This window comes from Ictalurus furcatus, chromosome 9, assembly GCF_023375685.1.
Source record: "Ictalurus furcatus strain D&B chromosome 9, Billie_1.0, whole genome shotgun sequence".
NCBI lineage: Eukaryota > Metazoa > Chordata > Actinopteri > Siluriformes > Ictaluridae > Ictalurus > Ictalurus furcatus.
Genome location: NC_071263.1, coordinates 4195063 through 4207393, shown reverse-complemented (window position 1 = coordinate 4207393; position 12331 = coordinate 4195063). Strand labels below are relative to the sequence as shown.

The 12331-nt window shown below is 41.2% G+C and overlaps 2 protein-coding genes across 3 annotated transcripts; one reads left to right on the top strand and one right to left on the bottom strand.

Moving 5' to 3' along the window:
• Positions 1-321: 321 nt before the first annotated feature.
• On the top strand, positions 322-8856 carry stmn4l (stathmin-like 4, like). 2 transcript variants are annotated; one of them, XM_053632930.1, is made up of 7 exons: positions 322-841; positions 2767-2812; positions 2922-3020; positions 3814-4019; positions 4324-4515; positions 7280-7297; positions 7906-8856. In XM_053632930.1, the coding sequence occupies exons 2-7, from the start codon at positions 2800-2802 to the stop codon at positions 7912-7914; spliced, it is 537 nt and encodes a 178-aa protein (XP_053488905.1). In that variant the 5' UTR covers positions 322-841; positions 2767-2799; the 3' UTR covers positions 7915-8856. The 2 variants fall into 2 exon arrangements, with proteins under 2 accessions (XP_053488905.1, XP_053488904.1); XM_053632929.1 differs by lacking the exon at positions 7906-8856 and having other exon boundaries at positions 7280-7793.
• Positions 8857-9995: 1139 nt separating this feature from the next.
• Positions 9996-11976, bottom strand: il17a/f1 (interleukin 17a/f1). Its single transcript, XM_053633404.1, has 3 exons — positions 11737-11976; positions 10965-11164; positions 9996-10478 (listed from the first exon to the last, which is right to left on the bottom strand). The coding sequence occupies exons 1-3, from the start codon at positions 11761-11763 to the stop codon at positions 10235-10237; spliced, it is 471 nt and encodes a 156-aa protein (XP_053489379.1). The 5' UTR covers positions 11764-11976; the 3' UTR covers positions 9996-10234.
• Between the last annotated feature and the right edge of the window lie 355 nt (positions 11977-12331).

Here is a 12331-nt window from a genome sequence, read left to right as displayed (position 1 = left end):
TCTTGGGTTGTCCCTCTGAAGGACTGTTTCTGTGTAGAGCCCTACGAGAGAGTTTCCAAGAAACCGTAACTATGCAAAGAACCTACTGAAGAACCTTTTTCTAAAAGTGTATCTTCGAGAGAACACTTCCTCCTTCATGCCGGGATCAGGGTTCTCCACAGCGTCTCATCTTTTCAGTTCTAGCTTTTGGACCGACTCGGACTTTCTACAGAAAGGCGAAAAGAAAGATCCTGCTAAAACATTTGCTGCTTAAAAATGAAATATTTGATCATGCAAACACCAGGAGAGTGTTCAGTAATCTAGATGTGTATGAAGTTCTAAGCGGATGCGTAGACGTTTAGGGGAACCCTTACAGGATCTATGTAGAACCTTACAGCTGTGTTTTCCTATCACAGGGAATTCCAGTTAGGAAGCTTGCCACGTCAGATGTCTTATTCAGAACACACCCATTCTGTGTAAGTGGGAAAGAAATTAACCTGCTGAAATATTTTAATTAACGATGCTGCAAAATAATTCAAAGAAATAAATCTCCGCATCTCTGAAATGTTCTTCCAAATACAACTAAAGATGATTAACATTATTTCCTGCACCGCTTTCAGCACATATTGTATTGATATGTAAATCTTTGCAGCTCCTCGAACAAAGAGTTAACCACCCCCCTGTCCCCTCCCGCCATCCTCTCAGCCAATCAGAGCGCTGCACACCTCTCAGCCAATCAGCGCGCAGGGAGGTGATGTAATGCTTTAAAGAGCAGAAGTGGTGCTGATGCTGCGCCGTCAAACAGCAGCAGAGAGACGAGACAAAGCACACAGACACACAGATATCACACCGAAGAGCGGAGGTAAGATCTCAGCTTTACACCAGCACACACACACACACACACACACACACTTAAACTCTTCCACACACTCTCACACACACTCTCTCACACACGTTCTGCTCGTTCATCTGCTCAGCACAGATTATAGACAAAGAGAGCAGAAGTGATGTCATGAGTTGCTTTAAGGTTCTTCAGTGAATTCTTTAATAACGCTATAATTGGGCATGTAAAGTGTATAAGTGCATGCATTATTCAGTTATGAGCTAATTAAGCTTTTAAATATGCATGCATTTGTGAAGCTAGGGAGACTTGTGCATGTGAGATGACATCATCGCAGAATGACATCATCACATGGTTTGAGTTAGAAGTGCAGAGTGGAAGAGAACAAATACACTGATTTATTCACAGCATGTTTCTTACATTTGCAGCTTGTTCAAGTCAATCTATATGAATATTTATGTAAATCTTTGCATTTGCAAAGATTATTCATATTAATTTGCATATTAATATGAATATTTAAGCATCAGTCAGTGTCTTGGTGAATCATTACAAATCATTTTGTGTTGTTAGGAATCTTTATGAATCCGTGCAAATGTATTAAAGATTTCAATTTGATTATGAATCATTCCAAACTGCTATGAATCATTAGGAGTCATTTGGAATCGTTTAAATGAATCATTATGAATCATTTGGAAACATTACAGTGCATTAAAGTGTGCAGAAAGATTTTTTACATAAAGTGTGTGTGAGTGTGTGTGTGTGTGTGTGTGTAGCGTAGTAGCTGGTGTGCGTTGGCCTCTGCAGCCTACACACACACACACACACACACACGCTCAATGGTTCAAAAAAAAGAAATTACTACATTTTGTACAAAATTGTTTATTACATTAAATTGTATTATTATATTATTATTGTACATAATTGATATTATATAACAACATAACAACATTTTATACTGTAAATTCTTTTCAGTTTTCATTGTATCTATATATTTTATATTATATATATTTTAAAATGAAAAATAATGTAAAAACTGTGTATTAGATACCAAATTAGATTTTATATTAGATATTAAATGCAAAAATGCACGTGTATAAATAACGAAAGTGAGATTTGTTTGAGTTATTAATGATAACGTGCACATTGTGGGAAACAGAGAAGTTTTATGCACGAATTGGCCTACGCGTTAAAATCAGCACGCGCCGTTCGTGCAGACTAAATGTGTGTATGTAGGTGTGAGAAAGTGGGGTGGGGGTGTATGTGGAGGCACAGGGAGAGAGACAGAGAGAGAGAGAGAGAGAGGGAGAGAGAGAGAGAGAGAGAGAAATGTGTGAGAGAGAGAGAGTAAAGAGCACAGTGAGTAATGTTTCTTTAAAAAAGTTAAGTGTGGGAAGTAGAGAGAGAGAGAGAGAGAGAGAGAGAGAGAGAGAGAGAAATGTCAGAACACTTCATCCAAGTATGAAAAAGATTGAAATGAATGCAGAAAATAAAAGTGACCGCAGTAATACAACAACGTACAGGAGATTTGATCTGCTGCTTTCTAAGGTTTATTAATACGACTAACAGTTTATTAATGCAGCATTAGCATTCTGTACAGCAGTAATGTTATTTTGCTAGCTAGTTTCTACACTTAGCAAATATTACTTAAAGAAAATGAACTTCACCGGCAAGAATTTGTCTGCAGTTAGCATAGACATGTTCATTTTTAATTAGTTAGAGGTCTCAGGTGTGTGATACGCCTCTTTACTTCCTGTTTGCTGTTTGGAATGGTTTTACGATATTTTTTTTTTTACGTTTTAGGAATATAAACCATATTATATACAAATATATAACCAAATATATAAACCATATTTATGACACACCTCAGTGAGGAATGATGACATCATTACATCATCTCAGTACCTGATGCCTGATGACATCATCTTTTTAAAAATATTTCCTCACAGGTTCAGTGCAGACTCACCCTCAGAGACAAAACAATGACTCTCACAGGTACGTGTGCGTGTGTGTGTGTGTGTGTGTGTGTACGTGCGTACGAGTTTTACAACAGTACATAAAGGGTTAAACGTGTCCCTGTGTGTGTGTGTGTTTTTTCCTGCAGCTTACAGAGAGAAGATGAAGGAGCTCCCCCTGGTGGCCTACTTCTGCTCCTGCATCCTTGCAGAGTCTAAAGAGAAAACCACCAAAAAAACCCACCAAGGTACACACACACACACACACACACACACACACACGCACACACACGCACACACACACACACACACACACATTGATTACCTGTACTCAGACAGAGGGATGTCAATGTAGTGTTCTCATTAGAAGATTAGAAGATTAGACCACGCCCGTTAGGTCAGTTAGGGAGTTCAGCCACTGTTTGGGTTTTTTTTATTTTATTAGAATAAACACTATGTTTGCTATTACATTTTTAAAACATACATAAAAAAAAATACATCTTTGATGTTTTATCACACCACTGTTCTGTACTTGGCCAAGATTATTTATTTTTTTTATTTATTTATTTATTTTATTTGTATAGCGCTTTTTACAATAGACATTGTCTCAAAGCAGCTTTACAGAAATATCAACATGGTATACAGATATTAAAGGTGCAAATTTATCCCAACTGAGCAAGCCACTGAGTGGCGACGGTGGCAAGGAAAAACTCCATTATGTGGAGGAAGAAAAGATTGGCCATCAATCAGTTCGCATTTTATTGGCTAGAAAAATCTAGATAGCTATCAATTTAAACACGCATCCATTCAGCACGGATAAACATGATTTCAGTGGGCATTTCATATGGTTAACACTGAGCACAAAACATCAGCATTATGTTAATCTATGGGATTTGACCTTTTTGTGAAGTCCTTGGACCCTGCAGGTCGCTGCTTATGGCTATATATATATATATATTCTTCTTCGTCTTCTTCTTTTTCTTCTTCTTCTTATTATTGTTAATGTTATGAAGGGGTGATGTGTGTGGTATTTCTGTGCAGGTGTGGTGGATCTGAACTTGTGCCTTATCAAAGACATGGAGGTAATCGAGCTGAACAAGCGTTCCTCGGGTCAAGCCTTCGAGGTCATCCTGAGGCCACCATCATTTGACGGCCAGAGAGAGTTTAATCCCACCATCCCGCCCCGCAGAGACCCCTCGCTGGAGGAGATCCAGAAAAAGCTGGACGCAGCAGAGGAGAGGAGGAAGGTAAGACATTATCACTGTAAATAGTTCACTATTACACCACAGTGCTGTTGAATTCTGGATTGTGATTGGTCAGAAAGTCTTGATTAACTTTCTATAACAGCTGCACCTGCGCTACTGTCAGAGCTTGCGTTATAGGAAATGAATCAACCTTCAACCATTGGGCCAATCACAATCCAGAACTCAGTTATTTGTTAATAGTTTGGAATGTTAGCACCTGAATGAAGCGCAAGGTGTTACGGTGCAACTGTTAGCAATAATTAGCTAGCTAACCCTAGCTTTATAACGTTGCTTGTGTGTGTTTCAGGGTCAGGAGGCCGAACTTCTGAAACATTTGGCTGAAAAGCGAGAGCACGAGCGTGAAGTGGCTCAGAAAGCCGCAGTGGAACACAACAACTTCATCAAAATGGCCAAAGAGAAGTTGGAGCAGAGGATGGAGATCAACAAGGAGAACAGAGAAGCTTACATCGCTGCCATGCTCGAGCGTCTGCAGGAGAAGGTGAGGCACCAACGCTAACACACGCTAACGTCCACAAACACTAACACGCGCTAACGTCCACAAACACTAACATGCGTTAACGTCCACAAACACCAACACGCGTTAACGTCCACAAACACCAACACGCGCTATCGTCCACAAACACCAACACGCGCTATCGTCCACAAACACTAACACGCGTTAACGTCCACAAACACTAACACACGCCAACGTCCACAAACACTAACACGCGTTAACGTCCACAAACACCAACACGCGTTAACGTCCACAAACACCAACACGCGTTAACGTCCACAAACACCAACACGCGCTAACGCCCACAAACACTAACACGCGTTAACGTCCACAAACACCAACACGCGTTAACGTCCACAAACACTAACACGTGTTATCGTCCACAAACACTAACACGCGCTAACGTCCACAAACACTAACACGCGTTAACGCCCACAAACACTAACACGCGCTAACGTCCACAAACACTAACACGCGTTAACGTCCACAAACACTAACACGCGTTAACGCACGCAAACACTAACACGCGTTAACGTCCACAAACACCAACACGCGCTAACGTCCACAAACACTAACACGCGTTAACGCCCACAAACACTAACACGCGTTAACGCCCACAAACACTAACACGCGCTAACGTCCACAAACACGCGCTAACATCCACAAACACTAACACGCGTTAACGCCCACAAACACTAACACGCGCTAACGTCCACAAACACTAACACGTGCTAACGCCCACAAACACTAACACGCGTTAACGTCCACAAACACTAACACGCGCTAACGTCCACAAACACCAACACGCGCTAACGCCCACAAACACTAACACGTGCTAACGCCCACAAACACTAACACGTGCTAACGCCCACAAACACTAACACGCGTTAACGTCCACAAACACTAACACGCGCTAACGTCCACAAACACTAACACGCGCTAACGCCCACAAACACTAACACGTGCTAACGCCCACAAACACTAACACGCGTTAACGTCCACAAACACTAACACGCGCTAACGTCCACAAACACGCGCTAACATCCACAAACACTAACACGCGTTAACGCCCACAAACACTAACACGCGCTAACGCCCACAAACACTAACACGCGTTAACGTCCACAAACACCAACACGCGCTAACGCCCACAAACACTAACACGCGCTAACGTCCACAAACACTAACACGCGCTAATGCACACAAACACTAACACGCGTTAACGTCCACAAACACTAAAACGCGTTAACGTCCACAAACACTAACACGCGTTAACGTCCACAAACACTAACACGCGCTAACGTCCACAAACACTAACACGCGTTAACGTCCACAAACACTAAAACGCGTTAACGTCCACAAACACTAACACGCGTTAACGTACACAAACACTAACACGTGTTAACGTCCACAAACACCAACACGCGCTAACATCCACAAACACTAACACGCGCTAACGCCCACAAACACTAACACGCGTTAACGCCCACAAACACTAACACACGTTAACGCCCACAAACACTAACACGTGCTAATGCACATAAACACTAACACGCGTTAACGCCCACAAACACTAACACGCGTTAACGCCCACAAACACTAACACGCGCTAACGTACACAAACACTAACACGCGTTAACGCACGCAAACAATAACTCGCCAATGTCCACAAACACTAACACGCGTTAATGTACACAAACACTAACATGCGCTATCGTCCACAAACACTAACACGCGCCAACACCCACAAACACTAACACGCGCTAACGCACACAAACACTAACACGCGTTAATGTCCACAAACACCAACACGCGCCAACGTCCACAAGCACTAACACGCGTTAACGTCCACAAACACTAACACACGTTAACGTCCACAAACACTAACACGCGCTATCGTCCACAAACACTAACACGCGTTAACGTAAACAAACACTAACACGCGTTAACGTCCACAAACACCAACACGCGCCAACATCCACAAACACTAACACGCGTTAACGTCCACAAACACTAACACGCGTTAACGTCCACAAACACTAACACGCGCTATCGTCCACAAACACTAACACGCGCTATCGTCCACAAACACTAACACGCGCTATCGTCCACAAACACTAACACGCGTTAACGCCCACAAACACTAACACGCATTAATGTAAACAAACACTAACACGCGCTAACGTCCACAAACACTAACACGCGTTAACGTACACAAACACTAACACGCGTTAACGTCCACAAACACTAACACGCGTTAACGTCCACAAACACCAACACGCGTTAACGTCCACAAACACCAACACGCGTTAACGTCCACAAACACCAACACGCGTTAACGTCCACAAACACCAACACGCGCTATCGTACACAAACACCAACACGCGCTATCGTACACAAACACCAACACGCGTTAACGTACACAAACACAACACGCGTTAACGTACACAAACACCAACACGCGTTAACGCCCACAAACACCAACACGCGTTAACGCCCACAAACACTAACACGCGCTAACGTCCACAAACACTAACACACGCTAACGTCCACAAACACCAACACGCGCTAACGTCCACAAACACTAACACACGCCAACGTCTACAGAACTACAGATCATGTAGACCTTCATGTAGGCTAACGTCACTGCTAATAAAGCTAGTGCGCTCACTGTTTACTGTTTACAGTGCAGGGTACGTGTGAGGTGATATTTCATGTTTTTTTCTCTGTTGTTGTTTTTGTCTTGCAGGAGAAGCACGCTGAGGAGGTGAGGAAAACGAAAGCGCAGATGGAGGTGGACTGGCAGTAGAACACAAAAACACTGTGCTGTCCCTTTCATTTAGATTTCTCTTAGCTGTCACTCGGGGGAAATCTGGCCTGAGGGTTGATGTTGTGATGTAATAATGGGTGTGTCGGGAACAGAAATGTGTGATTAGGGTGTCATTTCTGAGCTTCAGTAGCGTGAGAGAAAGACGAACGCTCGTTAGCGACTGGCACGTCTTTAATTTCCTCGTCACGTGGAGTTTTGCATGTTTTTAGCCTTAAAGGAGATGTCTTTGTGATGATGTAAGAATGTAAACTTGTAGTTTGTGTAGTCACTGTTGGTGTGTATTAGCTTTGTTAGCTTTATTGTGTCAGGGGGGAAAAATGTCAAAAAAGATAACGGTTAGATACAGTACGAGAGGAAGTGAATCATGTGACCCATGGTGCTAATCCCTGTTTGTTTTAATGCTTGCATGACCTGATAAAGTGTGTAAAACTCAGTTTCCGTGTGTGTGCGGGTGTTTTTTTGTGTATGTGTGTGTGTGTGTGTGTGTGCGCATGTTTTGCGTGGTCCTGCTCCTAACCTCGGTGTCTCTGGCCTTTATGTTCCAGGTGCCTTGAGGTCTTCTGAACATTTTGGGATCCCGATCTGACCAAAGGACTGAATACGATAAAGCCGTGAGCTTTATTAGCTTTTTGGGGAAAACAAACAATCACAAAAAAAAAGCGAAAATCACAGAACGTTTGTGACGTTGTTACTACGGTTACGATGGCTTTTGTGCGGCCGTTTTTTTGCGAGACGAGACACAGAGTGACTGGTTTTCCAGCAGAGTCGGACACAGGAGCAGCGCTAATTTAATACGAGGAGCCAACTGTGCCAAAACTGAGTGTGTGTGTGTGTGTGTTTTTGGACATTCTTGTGCCTGTTTTGTTAAAACGAGACCTCGAATCCTCTTGTTTGCTGTGAATATGTTCCAATGCCTCCATGATCAGCTGGTTTCTGATTTGGCTGTTCGATTTTGCTGTACAGAAATTGTAATATATTTTAGATGCGAAGGGCATTAAAGAACTGCTGTGTGCTACGGCTTCAGTTTTTTTTTTTTTTAATTCACTCAGCCCTGTGATGGTGCTCTCACCATTTACTACTGTTTCTGAACAGGCCACGCCCACAAAAGACAAACTATGTGTGATTGATCACTCGCTGGTGTGAACGCAGTGTTAATTATTCAGGAATTACCTGATGTACAGGCTTGACTTTAAAACTTCTTCTTGTCACTGAGATCAGAGAAGAAAAAAAATCACGATTGCAAATCCACGTAGAGTCAGTCTTTACAGTAAAAAGAAAAGATACTCTGTATTTTGTTTACGTGCGTTTATATTCCTATTTCTTCACTGTTCACTTTTCAAGGTAAAACTTAGTCAAACAGCAGGTCCACAGCTTTCAAACCAAACATTCTGACCATATTATAATTCAGTCCACCAATCAGCAGGAGTGCGCGCGAGCGTGTGTGTGTGTGTGTGTGTGTTATCAACTGATTCCTGCTGCTGGAAATGATATATAAACATAAATATATATACATAAATATATATACATATATATATAACACACATATAAAACACCACATATCTGTTTATCTGTTATTTATCGGAAATGAACAAAGAGAGATTTATGATCATTTCAAGAGCCGTTTTCATTGCGTTCAAAATCTCAAAGTGCGTAAAACACAAAAGATTCGACTGCGACAATCTAGAATCGATAATAAAGTCACTGTGAGAATTGCTGCAAAACGTAAAGTTTATTTAACAAGACGAAAGTGCAAAAAGCTAAGAATAACGTTTTCCTAATCCTTTGTTTAGAGGTGACGTAGATGAGTGCGTTCCTGCGGCTGAGCTGTGATTAGCAGTAATCCCGATCAGCTGAGTGAAGTGTGTGATACGGGTTAAACTCCTTCGGGAGATACGTCAGAACTCCAAACGTCACAAGGAGGACTTGTGTATTCGGGTCAGAACCGTAATGTAGATCTGCGGTGAGCTCTGAGCTTCTGTTCCTTCTGTTCGTGAGCGGCTGCATTCTGAACACGCTGAAGCGTCTGTAAATAAACAACAACAACAACGACAAGAACACGTCACGAAAGTCCCCAGCTTATAAAGTGGAAAGTTTCTCATGATAATGCAGTTATAGCGATGCTTCTTCCCTGTGAGTCAGACGATCTTTCACCAACCTTCTAAACTGCAGCTTTAAGGAGAAGGACGTTTTAAATTCATTAAGATGTTTGTGTTTTTTTCATGAGATAATCGTGTATCGTCAGCGTAGACGTGAAAGCCAACATCACGCCCGTCATCACAGGCTGGATAGAAAAGAATAATAATATCAGGCCTACACCAGAACCTTGAGGAACCTCCCTGTTCCCTGTGTTTTATAGATCTGTCGCTTTTACAGACACTAGCTGGTAGCAAGTTAGTAAGGCTAATTAGTGATTTCTACAAGCTCAATTCATTTCATTACAAACTCATCTGAAGTGTATATTTACTCAAACGCAGTGCATCATGGGTAAAACACAGTGTACGGACATTCCAACATCAGGTAACCACAAAGCCCTGTTGTTTTTCCCGATTCCGGGTGTGTTCTTAAAATGCCGGTGCTAGTACCGGTTCAACATTCACTCATGTAAAGAACGAAATAATACATCACCAGTTTGATTTGTTTAATAAATTAATTTAATTCACTTTCCATCCTCAAACATACTTCAGTGAATAAATAACAGATCTAACACACATTCTGAAAAACCTGCATGAACTTCTTATTAAACTAATAAATAAAAGAAAATCTCATAAAAGGTAAGTAGGTGATACATAAATAATAATAATAATAATAATAATAATAATAATAATAATAACAACAATAACAATAGAGAGTCAGTAGTAAAGATCCACAGAAACATCAGCGTCCTATCTGCTCGACGTACGGCCGGACGCAGGTGCATCCCACTGAGACTGTTTTATACTCCAGTCTGAAGTAGTAGTTTTTGTCGTCGCCACGGACTCTCTGCAGGATCGGAATCTGCCGGAAAATCCGTCTGGACTCCCACTCCAGGGTCTCGACGCCGCTCCAGTTTAAACATCCGGTCAGGAGACACCGGGCCTCGTGGAGCTGAGACGGAATCCGATTGGAATCGGTCGTGGAGCTGCAAAAATACCAATAAATAAAATGAATAACAGTTATAGGATAATGTAGACACGTTGTAAATAGTATGAAACATTAAAAAATTTCAACATGATGCGTGGTTTCAACATTTATACGGCTTGAAAATGTTTCATATTATTCACTTTACACAGTCAGAATGTTTTATTTCACTCACCCACAGTTTAAGATAACTAGCTAATATAATGTGACCGTGTTGGCTAGCATGTTAGCATGTTAGCATGTTAGCTAGCTCGGTGTACAGTAAAAAGTGTTGTGTTTTTTTTTTTCTTTAGAAAGCATCACGGTAATAACATAAAGTGTGCTATTTGTTGTGTGTGTGTGTGTGTGTGTGTGTGTGTGTGTGTGTTTTTTAAACACGCTCCCACAGTTTAATATAAGTAGCTGGCGTAATGTGACTTTGCTAACTGGCTAACTATTTTATTTTTCAGGAAGATAATAATATAATAGTAAAAACATGTGTGTTTACATGTATTCCCAGGGTGAGATGGAGTCGTTTTGGATGGGCCGGATGGAGTGTGACGCCAGCTTGATGTCATGTTCCAGGTTCCCGATGATGTAATATTTGGGAGCATCGGCTTCAGGTTTGTGATGAGCGCCGAGTTTTCCCTGAAGCTTCGAAGGAGCAGCCTGAGCAACCATCATCATCATCATCATCACACACGGCAACTGTGGAGACAAAAAAAAGTAACCATCATCCACTACACCAGCTTTCATTTTCACATTTAATTAAGAGACGGTTCATTTGTGCATCAGGAGAACCATAAGGATGTGATTAGAAGAAAAAAAAAACAACAAAAAACGTTGGCTAGATCTTCAGCGTGTTCTTAAGCGTTTGTGAAAGCGGTTCTCTTAGGAAACCACACTTCTTTTTGGGGTTGAGAATATTAGTGAGTCTAGAGTCTAGAAGGATGAAAAAACGAAATGTTCTAGATCTAACAATTCTAGATATAAGAAATGCATTTTTAAAAATGGACTAAACATGGTTTCTGGTGTTTAGATGGATACAAAAACTGTATTCAGAGAGTTCAAATAAAGTTTTAGTTCCATGATTTCTGTGAATTTCATCCAGTTTCTGACTCTGTATGTAACCATCTCTGATAGTGAACCCCTCTGTTACTGGGTTCGACATTAAAAGTGCTCTTTTAAGTGCTTACTTTTCTCTATGCGATAAAGACTACGGTGAGATTTGAATAAATAATCAAGACCCTTCAGTCACTCTACTTTTAAAAAGAACTCACCGTTAAGAGCGTGATTTTTAAAGCCATTGTGTTCTGCTGTGTTGTTCGGGTTCTCTCCGCTCGCCGTGGTTCTGTCTGGTACCTGCTGCACACACGGTTCTGAAATATATAGCAGGAGGAGTGTGTGTGGCGTGGGAGTGTATTTCCTCTGACGAGCACTGCTTACTTTGATGTACCGAATCAGGAAACCTCAACTGTCTGTTGTCATAGTGATGAGTCTGCAGATCCAAACCTTTGACCCCGATGAATCTTCAGGTCAAAATGAAACTTTTTTTAAAAACTTTTTTTTCGCCCATAAAGTGAAACGATAAAAACGATCGAATGTGCACGCCTCGAATCTGGAAACGCTTTACATCCAGGTTCCTTTAACGAACACAATCTTCTGCTTTAGTAAACATCATTACAAACAATACTCAGTGGAGGTTAACAGCGATGAACCATATTAACACACACCTAATAATCAACATGTTAGTTCATATCAGTTTGTTTATTTCTTATTAATGGAGTAAACATTGATTAATAAGTTAAAGGAGATTATTACGTCCAATATTTGATTCATAATTTTAAAAAACGCCTATTACTACTATTCTTAAAT

What these genes read in the sequence shown, in the direction of transcription:
- il17a/f1 (XM_053633404.1), bottom strand. Translation starts at nt 11,763, where the DNA reads ATGGCTTTAAAAATCACGCTCTTAACG. An exon ending in TAAAAATCACGCTCTTAACG is followed by an intron (nt 11,165 to 11,736) that starts GTGAGTTCTTTT and finishes TTGTCTCCACAG; the next exon opens with TTGCCGTGTGTGATGATGAT. An exon ending in ATCTCACCCTGGGAATACAT is followed by an intron (nt 10,479 to 10,964) that starts GTAAACACACAT and finishes GTATTTTTGCAG; the next exon opens with CTCCACGACCGATTCCAATC.
- stmn4l (XM_053632929.1), top strand. An exon ending in CACCAAAAAAACCCACCAAG is followed by an intron (nt 3,021 to 3,813) that starts GTACACACACAC and finishes ATTTCTGTGCAG; the next exon opens with GTGTGGTGGATCTGAACTTG. An exon ending in TCGAGCGTCTGCAGGAGAAG is followed by an intron (nt 4,516 to 7,279) that starts GTGAGGCACCAA and finishes TTTGTCTTGCAG; the next exon opens with GAGAAGCACGCTGAGGAGGT.